Below are 18,627 nucleotides of genomic sequence, written 5' to 3'. Positions count from 1 at the left end.
TTTTTAGACCATGACAAGTTTTTTTGATCATAAAGCAAAATACTAGAATGCTCTTTTGTCGTTTTGTGCCTCTCTTTTGTAATATTTTGTCATGTTTTTGTTGTTTTGTGTCAGATTTTTGTCGTTTCTCGTTTTTGTCATTTTGTGTCTCATGTTTTTGTTGTTTTGTGTTTCCTTTTTGTCTCGCTTGTGTTTATTGTCTTATTTTTGTCATTTTGTGTTTTGCTATTTTCGTTGTTTTGTGTATCGTTTTAATCTTTTTGTGTTTTTTTGTCTCGCTTGTGTTGTTAGTCTATTTTTTTGTCATTTTGTTTCTTGTTTTTGTGATTTTGTTTCTCATTTTTGTAATATTTTGTCTTGTTTTTGTTGGTTTTTGTCTGAGTTTTGTCGTTTATCTCATATTTTTGTCATTTTTTTTCTCATTTTTGCCGTTTTGTGTTTCCTCTTTGTCTCGCTTGTTTTTTATCTTAATTGGGTCACTTTGTGTTTCGCTTTATGCATTATTTTGTCTCATTTTTGTCATTTTGTGTTTCTTTTTTGTCTCGCTTGTGTTTTTTTGCCTAATTTTTGTCACTTTGTGTTTCGCTTTATTTGTTTTTGTCTCTTTTTTTGTCTCGATTGTGTCATTTGTTAATTTTTTTGTCGCTTTGTGTCTCATTTCTGTAATATTTTGTCTTGTTTTTGTTGTTTTTTTGTCTTTTTTAAAGTAAAATACTGTACCATTCAGCTCCAGGTACCTGTTACTAAGTGTTGTGTTCCTTTGTAGATAAACTGTGATCTGTACGTTTTAATGTGTAAATGATAAACTGAGGCATAAAGTTTTAAACTGAACTTATTTTTCTTTAGAAATTTCAGGTTGTTCATGATGTTTTGTCAAAAGATAATTCCTTAAATGTGAACTTTTTTGCACTAAAACAAAGGAAACATTAGGAGTTGTGGTTATTTATAGGTTATTATGCTGTGATTTTACTGGTCACTGGAGATCAAATTGTGTTGAATGTGGACCTGAACTAGAATGAGTTTGACACCCCTGATGTAGAGAGAAGAGTGAGGTTGACAACATGAGCAGCAGACAGATGGAAATAACTTCATGAAATGTCTTTTTTTTTTGCTTTCAGGGGACAACGTAAGTCGGTTTTGGTTCTGGACCAGATAAGTCTTCTCTTAAGTCTTTTACTGCAACATATTGTTATTCAAAAAGAATGAACCGATTTCATTATGCAATATTTTAATAAGGAAAATCAATAGAACACTCCAGCCAAGTCACAAGTATTCTACTCACAATCCGCTACAGTCCTGGTCACCACTACTGGTCGTTTTTTGCATAATCTGTACAATATATCCAGAAAAAAATGGAAATGCACCAAATTCATATGATCAGAGTTTGTTGAAGCCATTATCCCAGATTATTCCAGGTCACAGTTTGCACCAACCTTGTAAGACTTTGCTCATCAGTTTTCCTCTTCCCCCCACGTCCAGGCAGGTTGTTCAGAGCTCCATGTTTAGCAAACTTCTGTTAAAACAGGGACACCAAGGTCCTTGGAGATGGACTTATACCCTCTGGAAGAAACAGGGAATAACACATGGCTTTTTAAAACATTGAAGTCATCATTTATTGGCTAATTCATGTCATGTGGGCACTGACAGTTTATCATCACGTGATTCTAATTTCTGATTAATCACAGCTCAGTCAAAATGGGTTTTTTCCCCACACTGGTTTAATGGGTGCCAATTCCAATGTCACAGTGCAAGCGTTCAATTTCTCTACTTTTTTTCCTCCTATTGCTTTTTTTAAAATTGTAGTTTTATCATTTGCTGCTCAGTATGAGTTGTCTGTAGACTAAAGCTGCTTCCATAGATTCACTTTTAAATTTCCTGGGTGCCAACAATGGTGAGCAGGACTGTATTATTTCCTGTCTTACAAGTGTTCAATGTGGCCAACATGATCCACTGAGCTGATTGCTGCTGTTACTCGATGTCATTCGATGACCTTAAACATCAAATAAAAGTTGATTGTGAGTAGAATACTTGTGACTTGGCTGCAGTTTTCTATTGCTTTTCCTTATTAAAATATTGTGTAATGAAATCGGTTCATTCTTTTTGAATAACCCTGTAGTTTACTGGCTGTGATGCTGCACGCCAGCTTCAAACAGACAGAAAATGTAAAAAAAATGCACGTTTGTCGTGATTATGCTGCATGAATATAGACCAGAAAAGCCACGCCGTTATTGTGAAGGTCATTGTAATCCTCTGCTGTCTGCCTCTCTATGTGGTGTGAAGGAGAGGAAGATATTGTTGGTATGTACTCAAACACAAACAATATCTCTGAAGGCTTCTAAAGGCATCAACCTGTAGCGACTAGCCGAGCTTTTCTCTGACACTTTGCAACCTGCTTTGCACGCTTGAGCCTTGCATTTAAACCTCGTGTCGTCCTGCAGGTCAAAATGACCCGTTTTAAAGTTTGAAAATGTGGAAAAAAATAAAATATTTTCAGTGAAACTTCTAATGTCCACATTTTCAACATTTTTGGGAAATCTTTGAACATTTTTTGGTGGAAAAAAGAAATGTTAAAAATGTTTCTTAAGAATATTCACAAAACATCTTTTTATGTGAATGTTCTTTAAGAAAATATTAGAAGTTTTACTGATAAATATGTAATCACTTTAGATATTTTTAGGATTTTCTTGGAAGATTTTTACTCATTTCTTGAAAATATTTACAAGAATTTTCTTGCCAAATTTGGGGGATTTTTTTTTATTTATTTATTTTTTTTAAATAAAACTTTTAAGGGAAACTTTTAAGGAATTATTGGAATTTTCTTCCTGAAGGTTTTGCAAATTCAAAGTTTGAAAACGTGGAAAAAAATAAAATATTTTCACAGTGAAACTTCTGAGTCCACATTTTCAACATTTTTGGGAAATTTTTGAACATTTTTTGGTGGAAGTAAAATAAATGCTAAAAAAACCAATGTGTCTTTAGGAACATCCACAAACAATCAACCAAAATCCAGCGAATTTTGCTGGATTTTGGTTAATTTTTATGTGAATGTTCTTAAAGCAAATATTGGAAGTTTTACTGATATATATGTAATCACTTTAGATATTTTTAGGATTTTTTTTGGAAGATTTTTATTCATTTTTTGAAAATATTTACAATATTTTCAGAAATTTGGGGAATTTTTTTGCTGAATTTTTGGATTTTTTTTTTTCAGACAAAGAAACAATATTTTTTGGTGTCGGTCAATGAGGACAACAGGAGGGTTAAATGTTCTTAGCTACTCAACGTTGCCTCTGCTGAGCTGCTGGTTTCACCACGGCTTGCTGTATTTTTGGCGTTGGGGCTGCTGTAGAGGCAGCTGCTGTCCTTCAGCTTCTCTGCCAGGTTGACCTCTGTCCTCTCGGTCGGTCCTCCCGGCCTGAGACTGGAGACCGTCCACCTCGTTTAAACATCCCAGCGGATCTGTCCTTTAGATTCAAATGGTCCAGCGGGTCGCCATCAAAGAGATAAAGGGTCGTACGTCTATTTCTGTCCACTGTGCAGCTCTGGCAGCACCTGTCTCCGTCTACGTGGGCTACAGTCGAGCAATGTAGGTCAGCTTATGTTCTCAGTGGAGGACCTTGGGGAAGACAGCAGCGACAGGACAATACCCACTTTCATTTTTATGCCTGTCGGGGGTCCTCCTGAATGCAGCTCGGCTTACCTTGTTTGCAGGGAAAGAGGTTGAATTTCCCTCTATGGCCAAAGGGACTAAAGGTTCGGTGTTATTTCTTCCCCACAGAGGCCCACTGAAGGTTTAAAAACACAGCATTTAAAGTCGTTGGAAAACAGCAAAGAGATGAAAGGAACTGTGGGAAAGTTGGAGACAAAAATCACTTCACTACTTCAGTCGTTTCTGACTCTAACAGTCTGACAGACTTGCTCTTATTTTCATTAACCCTCCTGTTGTCTTCATTTACGGGCACCAAAAAATATTGTTTCCTTGTCTGAAAAAAAATCCAAAAATTCACCAAAAAAATTCCCCAAATTTCTGAAAATTTGCAAAACCTTCAGGAAAAAAATAATTATACTATTATTAGTAATTCCTTAAAAGTTTCCCTTAAAAGTTTTATTTAAAAAAAAATCTCCCACATTTGGCAAGAAAATTCTTGTAAATATTTTTTAAAAATGAGTAAAAATCTTCCAAAAAAATCTTAAAAATATCTAAAGTAATTACACATGTATCAGTAAAATTTCTAATATTTTCTTTAACAACATTTTTTTGTGAATATTCTTAAGAAACATTTTTAACATTTCTTTTTTTCCACCAAAAAATGTTCATTTCCCAAAAATGTTGAAAATGTGGACATCAGAAGCTTCACTGTGAAAATATAGTTTTTTTTTTCCACATTTTCAAACTTTAAAATGGGTCAATTTTGACCCGCAGGACGAGAGGAGTGTTCAGGATGTTAAACCTCCTGTTGTCTTCATTTATGGGCACCAAAAAATACAGTTTTCTTGTCTGAAAAAAAAAAAATTTCTGAAAATTTGCAAAACCTTCAGGAAGAAAATTCCAACAATTCCTTAAAATTTTTATTTTTTATAAAAAATCCCCCAAATTTGGCTAGAAAATTCTTATTTAAAAAAAATCTTATTTTAATATTAATATTAAAATATTTAATATTTTCAAAAAATGAGTTAAAATCTTCCCAAATAAATCCTACAAATATCTAAAGTGATTACATGTATATCAGTAAAACCTAATATTGTCTTTAAGAACATTCACATAAAAATCAACCAAAATCCTGCAAAATTCACTGGATTTTGGTTGATTTTTATGTGAATGTTCTTACGAGACATTTTTTTAAGAATGCTTTTTTCCATCAAAAAATGTTCAAAGATTTTCAAAAAATGTTGAAAATGTGGACATCAGAAGTTTCACTGTGGAAATATATTATATATATATATTACCAGTTACTCTTTCCACAGCAGAATAAATGGATAAAACTTGTGCTGACAGAAGTGTAACATGAGGAAAAGGCCACGGTGACCACTGGGTAGAACACAAATAAAATGCAAATGAGACCTTCTCTTTGCTTGCATGAAGTGTAACTTTGATCTGCTCACTAACTCTACATGCTTGCTTTGCACAGAAGGAGAGGAGGAGGAAGAGGAGGTAGAGGAGGAGGAAGAGGAAGTAGAGGAGGAGGAAGAGGAGGTAGAGGAGGAGGAGGAGGAGGAGGAGAAAGAGGAGGAGGAGGAGGAGAAAGAGGAGGAGGAGGAGGAGGTGAAAGGTAGTACTGCTTATGCTAATATGTTTGCAAGCATGTCGTGTGATGACAGTAGTTATGATTTTACATGTTTACATGCCGTCACATGAAAATGTCAACTCCTCACAAGCAGAGAAAAACAGTCCAGGCAAATCATTTTTCTGATGATGTAACTGTTTCATAAATGGAGCTAAATTAATTACATTTAAAGATATATAGTGATAATATATATACACTTGTAATACTACTTCTACAATGTAAATGCAGTTTTATGGTGGAGCTGTACAATGTCTGAAGGTGCATTTAACACCTTAACCCTCCTGTCGTCCTCATTTACAGGCTCAAAAAAAATATTGTTTCCTTGTCTGAAAAAAATCCAAAAATTCAGCAAAAAAATTCCCCAAATTTCTGGAAATTTGCAAAACCTTCAGGAAGAAAATTCCAGTAATTCCTTAAAAGTTTCCCTTAAAAGTTTTATTTTTTTAAAAAAATCCCCTAAATTTGGCAAGAAAATTCTTGTAAATATTTTCCAAAAATTAGTAAAAATCTTCCAAAAAAACATAAAAATATCTAAAGTGATTACATATATATCAGTAAAACTTCTATTTTCTTTAACATTCACATAAAAAGATTTTTATGTGAATGTTCTTAAGAAATGTTTTTAACATTTCTTTTTTCCCCAAAAACATTCAAAGATTTCCCAAAAATGCTGAAAATGTGGACATCAGAAGTTTCACTGTGAAAATACTTTTTTTCTCCACATTTTCAAACTTTAAAACGGGTCAGTTTTGACCCACAGGACGACATGAGGGTTAATTAAAGATCAAGTATGAAAGATTTAAAGCAGGGGTGTTAAACATGCGGCCCGCGGGCCAAAAGCGGTCCTCCAGAGGGTCTAATCTGGCGCTCAAAGTGCAAAAATTACAGAGAAGACATTAACTGCAGATTATAAATTAGTAAAACAATAAATTTAAAATAATTTCTAGACCATGACAAGTTTTTTTGATCATCAAGTAAAATACTAGATTGTTTATTGTTCTTTTGTTGTTTTGTGCCTCTCTTTTGTTATATTTTGTCTTGCTTTTTGTCAGATTTTTGTCGTTTCTCTCGTTTTTGTCATTTTGTGTTTCCTTTTTGTCTTACTTGTGTTTTTTGTCTTATTTTTGTCACTTTGTGTTTTGCTTTTTTTCATTGTTTTTTGTCTCGCTTGTGTCGTTTGTCCATTTTTTTTGTCACTTTGTGTCTCATTTTTGTAGTATTTTGTCTTGTTTTTGTTGGGTTTTTTTGGTCTTTTTTTTTTAAAGTAAAATACTATATGGTTTAGATCCAGATAGCTGTGACTAAATGTTGTGTTCCTTTATAGATACTAAATTGAACTTATTTTTCTTTAGAAACTTCACGTTGTTCATAATGTTTAGTAAAAAGATAATTCCTTAAATGTGAACATTTTCAGAACATACATTTTTGCACTAAAACAAAGGAAACATTAGGAGTTGTGGTTATTTATTATAGGTTATTATGCTGCTATTATGCTATGATTTCACTGGTCACTGGAGATCAAATTGAGCTGAGTGTGGAACCTGAACTAAAATGAGTTTGACTCCCCTCATTTAAACCAATTTTTTTCTCCTTCATTTTCTTTTTTCTGGACGTAATATCCACAAATCAGACAGAACTCCTGCCTTCCTTAGACTTTATTTGGTGCTATATTATTCTGTAACTCTTTTCTCTTTATCTGACAAACTAATCAAAATAATCGACTAAAAAAATGCAATCATCAAAAACAATCTAAAAACCCTGATAAATCCATTCGTTGCATCTTTGTGACTCGGGTGGAGTCCACATAGAAGTTATCTGCAGTGATAATCTAAAGCAGCTTCTCCAAACTGTGAAACAGAAACATGTCCACGCCTGCCTGCCTCCCATGTCCATCAGCACTGCCAGGAGATGGTCATCTATGTAACACTGTGAGCCTGAAGGTCATTCAGCTCCAGCTTTAGACAACACTTCTTCCCTTACAGACCAACAGGAAGCCACTGTGTGACAACCAACACTGATATGTGATTTGATTTGTTTGTGTGAAACCTCGCAAAAAGGGTCTGTTCAGGAGATTCTCCTTGACGATATGAACACTTTTCAGTGACAACACAATATATTTACATATTATTATATTAGAAAAAGTTTAATTCCATCGGATGCTCTTTGCTCAAGCCTACGTTGGGTTTTTCTCCATAGAAGCTGTTAACCCTATAAAACCCACTGTTGCAAAATATGTCATCATCAAATATAGAAAAAATGATGCAATAAAAAGAGAATATATATATCTATATATGAGCTTAATGAATTCATTATTTTTCCATGAGTTTTTTTCTATATTTGGGTGTTCCAGGGTTAAGAACATCATCTATCACCACATGACAGCCTCATCTCTCTGCATCTTTTCTGCGTCTTTGTTGTTTTGTTCTGACCATCTGATCTTTCACCAGATGCTGGAGAAGATAATGAAGGAGGTATGGACAGCTTGTTTACACAGATTATGCCTTTCAGAAGAAAAATGTTGCTCGCAGGGCCTTTTCATGCATAAAGTGCTTGTTTTTTTTCCTCTGAGTCATCTCATTAACTGAGGATTTTACTTTGTTTTTTTCTTATTATGGAAACACAGAAGACGCAAAGCCCAAGCAAAAGTAAGCACAAAGTTATAAAAATATTAGTAGAAGTCAAAAACAAAAGAATTCACAGTGAGAGAGTTTTTCCCATCGTCCTCAGGGCTGGATTCATGGCCGGTTTGGCAGCTCCCAAGATCCCAGATGGTGAAAAAGTGGACTTTGATGTGAGTTCATCTCAGGACTGATCCAAGTTACAGACACAAGCTGTCTGGGTTTGGATAGCATGTCAGCTCACATTCAGGCTGTTTTTTCCTCCAAATTTTCAGGACATTCACAGGAAACGAATGGAAAAGGACCTCATAGAGCTCCAGAGTCTGATCGAAGCTCACTTTGAGAAGCGAAAGAAGGAGGAAGAAGAGCTTCTGAACCTCACAGATCGTATTGTACGTTCATTCCTGCTGTCAAATAGCATGTGTAGTTTGGAATAAAGGTTGTCTTTGTGTAATCTGTAATTCTTTTGGTCTGTAAAATGTTTTTCTCTGTTCCTGTATCAGGAGAAACGCAGGTCTGAGAGAGCAGAGCAGATGAAGATCAGAGCAGAGAGAGAAAGAGAACGGCAGAACAGATTAGCTGTAAGTAAAGATGACATTCATGGATCATAACGAGTTCACAGACGTTTCCTGATACTGCAGGTCATAGAAAAAGGCTTAAAATGTTTACAGTAAGTAATTACCTCATCATTTTGTAGTCAACTGGGTCAATTATAGCAAAACCTAATGTCTTTCCACTGATACGCAGACGACATTCAGATTTATCGACCAGCGCAACCAACAGAAAGTGAGGCACTAAGTAGCGTAACTAGCTGTATTAGGGACATTAAAGAGTCCAACTTTTTACTTGTAAATGAGGACAAAACTGACTGCATTGTGTTTGGGGGTACTCATACTGATAGATAAAGTTTGGGTTCAATGACTTCGAGACCGCCGGTCGAAAATCTTGGGGTGATATTTGACACAGACTTGAAATTTAACAAACAGTTTGACACAGTTGTCAGAGCAAGTTTCTTTCAGTTGCGTCTTTTAGCCAAAGTCAAGCCTTTTTTAAACTCTTGTGTTGTCTTAGAGTCAAAAATGACCCGGCCACTATGTTTAACAGCAGAGAAAAAAACCCTAAATAACCTTTTTCAACTTCTCTTAAAATGATCCCAACATCAGAAAAAGTGAAACATCACCTTTGTTTATATTTTCAAATTGTACACCACCAGAGTATAAAGAGTGTCTGAGGGTGATTTATGACAGTCACAGTGGACTAAAACGCACACAATGAGAAATTAAAACTGTGCTACTGGTTGATCTCAGAAAAACATCAGCTTTCATATGCGCTCTAGTTTCCCTTCAAAAAATGCATTTACAGCTACTTTCTGCACATTTCTGCTACTTTCTTAGGATATACAAGCACAATCTCTTGCTACACAATAATAGTGATAATAAACCTCTACTTTAGGAAAGATAACAGTTAGAATAAGATGTATTGAAACACTGATTAAATGCAGTCTTTCTGCCCTCTGAAGAGGGAAAACCCAGACGCAACGCAACTTTACATTGGCATCTCCCAGTCATCCATCAGCCGACTGCAACCTTCATTTTCCTTTTCTATTATCCACAATCGGCACCTCAGACAGAACTCCTGCCTTCCTTAGACTTTATTAGGTGCTATATTATTCTGTAACTCTTTTCTCTTTATCTGATAAACCATTCATAATAAACTAAAAAAATGCAATCATCAAAAACAATCTAAAATCTCTGATAAATCCATTCGTTGCGTCTTTGTGACTCGGGTGGAGTCCACATAGAAGTTATCTGCAGTGATAATCTAAAGCAGCTTCTCTAAACTGTGAAACAGAAACATGTCCACGCCTGCCTGCCTCCCATGTCCATCAGCACTGCCAGGAGATGGTCATCTATGTAACACTGTGAGCCTGAAGGTCATTCAGCTCCAGCTTTAGACAACACTTCTTCCCTTACAGACCAACAGGAAGCCACTGTGTGACAACCAACACTGATATGTGATTTGATTTGTTTGTGTGAAACCTCGCAAAAAGGGTCTGTTCAGGAGATTCTCCTTGACGATATGAACACTTTTCAGTGACAACACAATATATTTACATATTATTATATTAGAAAAAGTTTAATTCCATCGGATGCTCTTTGGTTAAGCCTACCTTTAACATGCTTGTCTATAATTTCCTTTCTAATCTCCTGAGACAACTCTCTCCTTGGCTTCCTCTGGTCCATGTTTAGTGTGGTACACACCATGTCACCAAACAGCACAGTGACTACTGTAACCCTATAAATAGGCCGACTGGCTGATTACAAGTTTGTAGACACCTGTGATGCTAATTAGAGGACACACCTTGAACATGTCCCTATGGTCACATTATTTTCAGTCTTTTCTAGGGGTAGCATCATTTTTGTCCAGGCCTGTTTCATGAGTTTAAAAAAAAAATAAAAAAATTCTGTTGAACCACAGTTCAAAAGCAATGTCTGATTTTCATTGGTTAATTTTCATAGAATTTTTATTTATTATTACTTTTGTCAGATTCAAATTATTTCTGTCACCATTGTGGGTTTTTCTTTCATTAACCGAGGGGTACCAACAATTTTGTTCATGTGTATATATACAAATATAGAAAAAATAACTTGTGCAAAATGCTGCAGCGTCCTTTAACAAACACCCCCAGACGTGAGCTCATCACCCCAGTCCTTTACTCTCCACTGGCTTCCAGTCCAGTCCAGAATTATTTTTAAACTTTTATTGTTTGTTTTTAAAGCTCTTAATGGTCTTCCACCTTATTTATCTCAGCTTTTTAACTTTAAGGGACCAAAAAAGAGCTCTGAGGTCATCCAATCAGCAGCTGCTTGAAGTACTGAGGTCTAAATTTAAACACTGGGGTGATGGGCGTTCTCTGCAGCTGCACCCCGACATGTGCACCATCACTGACATAAGTATTTTTAACCCTCCTGTTGTCCTCATTTACGGGAACCAAAACATATCGATCCTTTCTCTGAAAAAATCCAAAAATTCAGCAAAAAAATCCCCAAATTTACCAAAATTTGCAAAATCTTCAGGAAGAAAATTCCAAAAATTCCTTAAAAGTTTCCCTTTCCCAAAACTTTTATTTTTTTTTAAAAAATCCCCAAATTTGGCAAGAAATATATATATATTTTTAAATGTAATTATTTTCAAAAAAATGAATAAAAATCTTCAAAAAAATCCTAAAAATATCTAAAGTTATTACGTATTTATCAGTAAAACTTCCAATATTATCCTTAAGAACATTCGGAAAAAAATCAACCAAAATCCAGTGAAATTCGCTGGATTTTGGTTGATTTTTTCCCGAATGTACTTAAAGAAACATTTTTTTAATATTTCTTTTTTTTCCAACAAAAAATGTAAAAAAAAATTCCCAAAAAATGTTGAAAATGTGGAAGTTTTCACTGTGAAATTGTTTTTTTTTCCACATTTTGAGACTTTAAAACGGGTCAATTTGACCCGCAGGACGACACGAGGGTTAAATCAAAACTCAAAACCTTCCCGTTTAAAACGGCTTCTAATACCTAGCTGCATTTTATTACTTTTAGGTGTATATTTTAGTTCTGTTTTATTGCTGATTATTTTTATTGTATATTTTGCTGCTGTCTCTGTTTTAAGTAACCGTGTTGTTTTTAAGTTATCCTCTTGTTTGCACTCTAAAGTACGTTGGTCACCCTTTGGGCTGTCACATAGGGCTCTAGAAATAAACTTTGATCGACCGACTGATATTCCTGCTTCAGGCTAACACACTGTCTCTATGAATTAAATTTAAATTCAGCTTAAACAAGTTCATGCCATCAAAACATGAGGAGTGTGATCAAAGGCGATGTAATTTTTTTTTCCCACCAGGAAGAGAAAACAAGAAAAGAAGAAGAAGAAGCCAAGAAGAAAGCAGATGATGATGCAAGGAAGAAGATGATCCTGTCCAACCTGAGCTTCACTGGATACAAGGTGATGAATTATTAACCCTCCTGTTGTCCTCATTTACAGGCACCAAAAAATATTGTTTCCTTGTCTGAAAAAAATCCAAAAATTCTGCAAAAAAATTCTGCAAATTTCTAAAAATTTGCAAAACCTTCAGGAAGAAAATTCCAATAATTTCTTAAAAGTTTTGTTTTAAAAAGAATCCCCAAATGTTGTAAATATTTTCAAAAAAATGAGTAAAAATCTTCAAAAAAAAATCCTAAAAATATCTAAAGTGATTACATATATACCAACAAAACTTCTAATATTTTCTTTAAGAACATTCACATACAAATCAACCAAAATCCAGCAAAATTTGCTGGATTTTGGTTGATTTTTATGTGAATGTTCTTAAGAAACATTTTTCACATTTCTTTTTTCTACCAAAAATGTTCAAAAATTTCCCAAAAAATGTTGAAAATGTGGACATCAGAAGTTTCACTGTGAAAATACATATTTTTTCCACATTTTCAAACTTTAAAACGAGTCCATTTTGACCCACAGGACGACACAGGGGTTAAAACACCGGTTTGATTGTATGTATTAATGCATCACCTCATGTCCACTATTCCCCCATACAGACGCAGACTGGGGCAAAAAGACAAACAGAGAGAGAAAAGAAGAGGAAGATCCTCAACGATCGACGCAAGGAGCTAAACATTGATCACCTGAAAGAGGAAAAACTCAAGTAAAAGGACACAATGAGTGACTAAATTCATAATTACTGCTCACTCTTCCATTGTTATTTCAGATAAAATCCCATGTGAACATTATAAACTGCCTTAACTCTGTTGTCTCTGCTGATACAGGGAGAAAGCTAAGGAAATGTGGGAATGGATGCGCCAGCTAGAGGCAGAGAAGTTTGACCTTCAGGATAAGTTCACGAAGCAGAAGTATGAGGTAAACCATAATGAAATTCTCGTCATGTCACATCGGCAACTTACCTTCTGACGGACAGGTTCTAGGACGCAGGCCAAAACACAAAGACAACATGATGGAGTGGTTTATGGGAACGCTTACCCACACTTCATTCAAGATGTGACTCAGTTGTCATACGTGGAAATCAGCCAAGATAATAAATGGATCAAGTTTAATAGTCTAAACTAGACTGCCCTATGAAAGCAGAATGAAGTAACTGCAGCGACAGCAAAGACAGACGCAAGATTTGTTGAGACTAAAAAAACTGTTCAAGATCAGTCGTAAAATCAATATTTGATTGTATTCTTTTTAAAGCTTTACATAAGGATTTAGAAAAATACTTAGCATCTTCAAAGAAAATCTGTTCTTGCAGCTGCTTTTGATAACAATCTTGTGCAAAAATCTTAGCTAACAATGCAACGTGTATTTTATGATGTGGTATTTTTACCACATTGAGCCACAGGAATTCCACAAGAGTTGAAGCGGAGATGCAGCGTATGGTTAGCATGTAAGATCATCAAAGTTATGTTGTATGACATGAAAAAGTTGGTAAATATACACTACCGTTCAAAACTTTGGGGTCACCCAGGCAATTTCATGTTTTCCATGAAAACTCACACTTTTATTCATGTGCTAATATAACTACACAAGGGTTTTCTAATCATCAATTAGCCTTTCAACACCATTAGCTAACACAATGTAGCGTTAGAACACAGGAGTGATGGTTGCTGGAAATGTTCCTCTGTACCCCTATGGAGATATTCCATTAAACATTTCCAGCTAGAATAGTCATTTACCACATTAACAATGTCTAGACTGTATTTATCATTCATTTAATGTTATCTTTATTGAAAAAACTGCCTTTCTTTCATAAATAAGGACATTTTTAAGTGACCCCAAACTTTTGAACGATATAAATTTAGCTTTAGCAAAGGCTAGCTCTGGCGATCTCATATTGCTTTAACGCATTGCAATTATTACAATCTGTAAAGTTTTTCAAGAAAATTGCAGTTTTAATTAGTTAATTTAAACACAAGACACTTGTGCTCCAAGCAAAGGATGTGTACTCAGTGAAGGATTTAGGATCCCTGACCATCACTATACACACCAGTAAGCAGCGATTACTAGCACATCTCTGGGGGTCATCAGGTGGAAACCTCCCTTCAACGGTGTTTCACCTATTTAGTCCCACAACCTCCAGGAGGCTAGGCGGTCTAAATACTAATGCTAGCTACAAGACTACTACCATGTCCAAAGCAAACTTACCACTGACAAAGAAACTCTACAAGCCAACTCATCAAACTTGCTAGTGCTGCATGCTAATGCTAACCGCTAACTGCTAAAATACTTCACTACTTCAGCCAAGCTCACCACAGACAGAGAAAGAAACTATATGTATAAACTCTCCAAACCTGCTACGGCTAACTCTAAATGCTAATACTAGCTGCTCCTACACAATCCAAACAGCCCTGCCACACTCAACAGACCCAGATTTATCCCGTTTAGGAGATGCTCCAGGTAGCGACCAGTGCTGATGCTCCCAGTTAGCTAGCGCAAGATGCTGAATACCTAGTGCCAACTTCTAAAAGTGACAAACTATACTTATCAACTCCCTAAACCCCTCTAAATGCTAATGCTAGCCAGACTACTACCATGTCCAAAGCAAACTTACCACTGACAAAGAAACTATACAAGCTAGCTCACCAAACTTGCTAGCGCTACATGCTAATGCTAACCGCTAACTGCTAAAATACGTCACTACTTCAGCCAAGCTCACCACAGACAAAGACTGCTTTTCTTTTTTTTTTTCAAGAAAATTGCACAGTCTTAATGAAGGTATAATCATTTTTTATATGATAACACAAATTCCAAAAAGTCATTTAATTTTTAATCTAATCTTTGCACAGATCACTGTGCTGAGGAATCGGGTCACTGACCATCAGAAAATGTGAGTATATTCTGTCACATATTATGATTTTATTCGGTGCTTTCTCATACTTTTTTTTCAGTATAATAACAACCCCTTAACTAAAATACGTACAAAACCAGAACAAAGTAAGTGAGGAAAAGCAGGAAGTCAGTCAGTAAGTAAGCATAATAAGAATCACTGAATCCCTGTTTACACTGAGTCTACCCTCATGTACATGTTCTCATCAAGTTTCCACCTTCCTCTCGTTTCAACTTCCCCTTTTCCCTGGTCTCCATTTGTTGGACGCTACATCAGCCAGCTGCCTCAAAGCAGGGCTAAGGTTACCTGACTACATCCAGCCAAACAGGACAGGGACAACAAAACAGAGCGAACAGGCAAGAGGCGTTTTAACAAAGGGCAGGCTGGGGTATCTGAACAAAATGTGCTCAGTCTCAAAGAAAACATGGGCTGTGAGATATCATGAGACACTACAGTGTACTACAGCAAAGACTGAGGTCATAAACACAACTTTAACACAATCCAACGCTGGTTTTCTTACAAAATATGTCATTGACTGCAAGTTAGGAGTGATATAACAGCAGAACAGCAGAAATAATGCCTGGGTTTATTTTCAAAGTTGATCCAAAATTCACACAAAAGTCTTGTTGGCAGAAATAAATTGTCAGACGTGCAAAAAACCCTAATTTGTCTCTGCACCACCTAACATTGATCAGTTGCAGAGGCCAAACCTGTGCAGCAACAGTGGACAAAGATAGCAGTCGAACATTTGGAGCAAATCCGCTGACAACATAGGACAGCTATGAAAAGCTTTCAGAAGCTCCAGTATCTGAGCTGCTGGTGTGGAGTGGTGGTAACCAACGATGGGTTTGACATCTGGGATGAGCCAAGATAATCCTTTATGCACACTATTGTTCAAAAGTTTGGGGCCACTTAGAAATGTCCTTACTTTTGAAAGAAAAGCAGGTTTTTTCCAACATTAACCCTCCTGTTGGCGATACTTGGACTACTGCCCTCCTACATTTGCTCCTTAACTGCACAGAAAAGTTTCTCTGTTCACAACATAATCTGTTGCTTTCTGTTCCATATGTTCATACTGAACTGGGTAAAAAGGCCTTTGTTACTCTGCACATTTTACATGGAATATGTTGCAGAAAGACTGGAAATTAGTTAATCTCATTGAGCGCTTTTAAGTCCAAACTGCGAGTTCCTGAGGCCGACTCCACAACAAGCATTTGTTTTTTCTCATAACTTGCTTATAAATTACATTTTTTGGTTTTTGTAACTGTGTTTCTCCTGGTTAATTAAAGGTTAATAATAATAGCTATTAGCATAAATCGTTTCAGTAAATTACATTCAGTCTAAATGTTTAGTGTGTACTATGGCCTTTCTGGGTCAGGAATTTCCCTAAAATAATTTAAATTTCAAATGCAGCAACAGAGAGCGCATTATTTGCATCAGTGGAATTAATCAGCTTTCTCAGGAACACATATAATTCTCAAGGCAGCGCAGGCGACCACCAGTCTGATATGTTGTGTGTCGGCTGATATGACGAATCTCTGCTGACTGTGACTTTATTTCTCAGTTCAAAAGGTACGAGGAGCAAGAGGGGCCTCAGGAAGTAACATCTGCCACCGACTGGAGGAAAACTGTCAGGATCAGGCCTCCATGAGTTACTGAGAGTAATCTAAACTGCATAATAATGCTTTCTAACTACTTGAATATGCAAGAACAAAACGACATACTCTTAAAAATGTCACCTGTGTGGACGTCTAACAGGTTGTGATATCTGACCGATCGACGATATTTACTTAACCTTGTGTAACCTTTTCAGTTCAACCTAAATTCATCTAACTTTTGGAATAGTTAAAGATTTAAGAGTTAAGATTATTAGGTTCTTGTGTGTCGGATTTTGTGTTTGCAATGAATAATAAAAAATGACTTTCAGATAAACAGTGTCTTTTTTCATCCCTTTACTTGTGGGAAATCACAGATGAGCAGCAGTTCCATGGTAATTAAACTGCCACACCTTCTTTAATAAGGCCAGACTGTATTTGCCAGAACTGGGCTTGTTTGGTAGTTGTTGTTGTTACGACAAAATCTAATGAGTTTGCTTTGGCTGAAGTCACATTTTCCTTCTGGCTTAAAAAAAAAAAAAAAAAAAAAGACACAGGCTGGATCAGCTGTAAGCGGTCGCATACGAACACGTAAACCGAACCGTGTGAAATCAAATGATATGCTATACTGCTATGCTGATGACAGCCAGATCTATGTCCCCCTCAAAAAGGCCGATTCATTCTCCCTTAAGCCACCGTTAAATTGCTTGGACGATCTCAAGGTCTGGATGTCTCTAAATTTGCTCAATTTTAACCCTTCTGTTGTCCTCATTTAGGAGCACCAAAATATATTGTTTCCTTGTCTGAAAAAAAATCCAAAAATTCAGCAAAAAAATTCATCAAATTTCTGAAAAGTTGCTAAAACTTCAGGAAGAAAATTCCAATAATTCCTTAAAAGTTTCCCTTATTTTTTTTTTAAATCCCCAAATTTGGCAAGAAAATTCTTGTAAATATTTTCAAAAAATTTGTAAAAGTGTTGAATGTGGACATCAGAAGTTTCACTGTGAAAATATATTTTTTCCACATTTTCAAAGATTGAATTTGCAAAACCTTCAGGAAGAAAATTCCAATAATTCCTTAAAAGTTTTATTTTAAAAATCCCCCATCTTTGGCAAGACAATTCTTGTAAATATTTTCAAAAAATGAATAAAAATCTTTCAAAAAAAATCCTAAAAATATCTAAAGTGATTACATACATATCAGTAAAACTTCTAATATTTTCTTTAAGAACATTCACAAAAAAATCACCTAAAAAGCACACCTATTCCCGTGAGGTGATGACTTCCAGGCAGTCATGTAAACAATAATGGGAAACACAGCACATTTAACTGTAGTACAGTTGTTTTAATATGTACTGCTCTGTATGTCATCAAATTGCCATAATTGAGTGTTACAAGTAAAAATAAAGGCATTGGTATTAGATAGTGCATCTGTTCCCTCAATTATGTGTTTAAGTTCGTTAACTAACTGTGGCAGTGGGAGCTACTGACTGAGCTAGCAGCTAGAAGCCAACAATTCTAGCGCCAGCTAACAAGCTAATAGAGCGAGCTAATAGAAATAACATACAAATTGACAAAATAGACACACAGAATTTCATACAAGCTGATGTGATAAAATATTTTAGAAATACCAACTACTTACATGTGGCCGCGGTGCACCATTGTTGTGTTGTTGTTGTTCAGGATGTACCGACGTTATCCAGCTTTGCTAACCTGAGCTAATAAACAAGGATGGGGAAAAACGTTACATATCGTCTAGTGACTCTGAAATGTGGATTTAAACAATACGACTGTACTTTAACACACTGAACAAAATAGCCCTTTATTTTATGTCATTCAGTAATAAAAAAAATACTAACGGAAAATGTCTTTTAATCCAGTTTAAACCGCAAAACTCCCGTTGATTTAGATATCGTTTTTGACAGCGCTTCCGAGAAGCGGCCGAAATAGTGACCTGATTGGATCGAATCAGCCAATCAGAACGAGCCCGTGCTGGCCTGTGATTGGCTGTGCCGAGTTGAGCGAGCGTGACGGCAGAGCTGAGCGCGTGCAGAGTGTAGAAAGACGTAGCGGGCGCGCAGAGCTGAGATCTGCAGGAGAGTAAATGACAAAACCCAGTGAAAAACACCATGACTGAGCGTGTATGTGGATAGTAGCAAACATACAAGTAGATTTTTTTGGCGCAGAACAGATTTTTGTTTGCTCAGATTAAGTTTTTCTTTGCTCAAGTTTTTTTCTGTGCTAAAAATTTCACACTGC

The 18,627-nt window shown here is 35.8% G+C and overlaps 1 protein-coding gene across 2 annotated transcripts; it reads left to right on the top strand.

The window, feature by feature from the left end:
• Positions 1 to 2,252: 2,252 nt before the first annotated feature.
• On the top strand, positions 2,253 to 16,706 carry tnnt2b (troponin T type 2b (cardiac)). 2 transcript variants are annotated; one of them, XM_023263539.3, is made up of 11 exons: positions 2,253 to 2,298; positions 7,733 to 7,756; positions 7,909 to 7,930; positions 8,013 to 8,076; positions 8,179 to 8,295; positions 8,407 to 8,484; positions 11,795 to 11,896; positions 12,490 to 12,596; positions 12,718 to 12,808; positions 14,734 to 14,774; positions 16,339 to 16,706. In XM_023263539.3, exons 1-11 carry the CDS (start codon positions 2,268 to 2,270, stop codon positions 16,376 to 16,378), a joined length of 717 nt encoding a protein of 238 aa, XP_023119307.2. In that variant the 5' UTR covers positions 2,253 to 2,267; the 3' UTR covers positions 16,379 to 16,706. The 2 variants fall into 2 exon arrangements, with proteins under 2 accessions (XP_023119307.2, XP_035801005.2); XM_035945112.2 differs by lacking the exon at positions 2,253 to 2,298 and adding an exon at positions 4,900 to 5,270.
• The last annotated feature ends 1,921 nt before the right edge of the window (positions 16,707 to 18,627 follow it).

This window comes from Amphiprion ocellaris, chromosome 5 (assembly GCF_022539595.1).
Source record: "Amphiprion ocellaris isolate individual 3 ecotype Okinawa chromosome 5, ASM2253959v1, whole genome shotgun sequence".
NCBI classification, from domain to species: Eukaryota; Metazoa; Chordata; class Actinopteri; family Pomacentridae; genus Amphiprion; species Amphiprion ocellaris.
This window is presented reverse-complemented; position numbering and strand designations above follow the sequence as displayed.

Coding starts and splice junctions, on each gene's coding strand:
- tnnt2b (XM_035945112.2), top strand. CDS start 5,078: ATGAAGTGTAACTTTGATCTGCTCACTAACTCTACATGCTTGCTTTGC. Junction 8,077..8,178: donor GTGAAAAAGTGGACTTTGAT/GTGAGTTCATCT, acceptor CCAAATTTTCAG/GACATTCACAGGAAACGAAT. Junction 14,775..16,338: donor GTCACTGACCATCAGAAAAT/GTGAGTATATTC, acceptor TTTATTTCTCAG/TTCAAAAGGTACGAGGAGCA.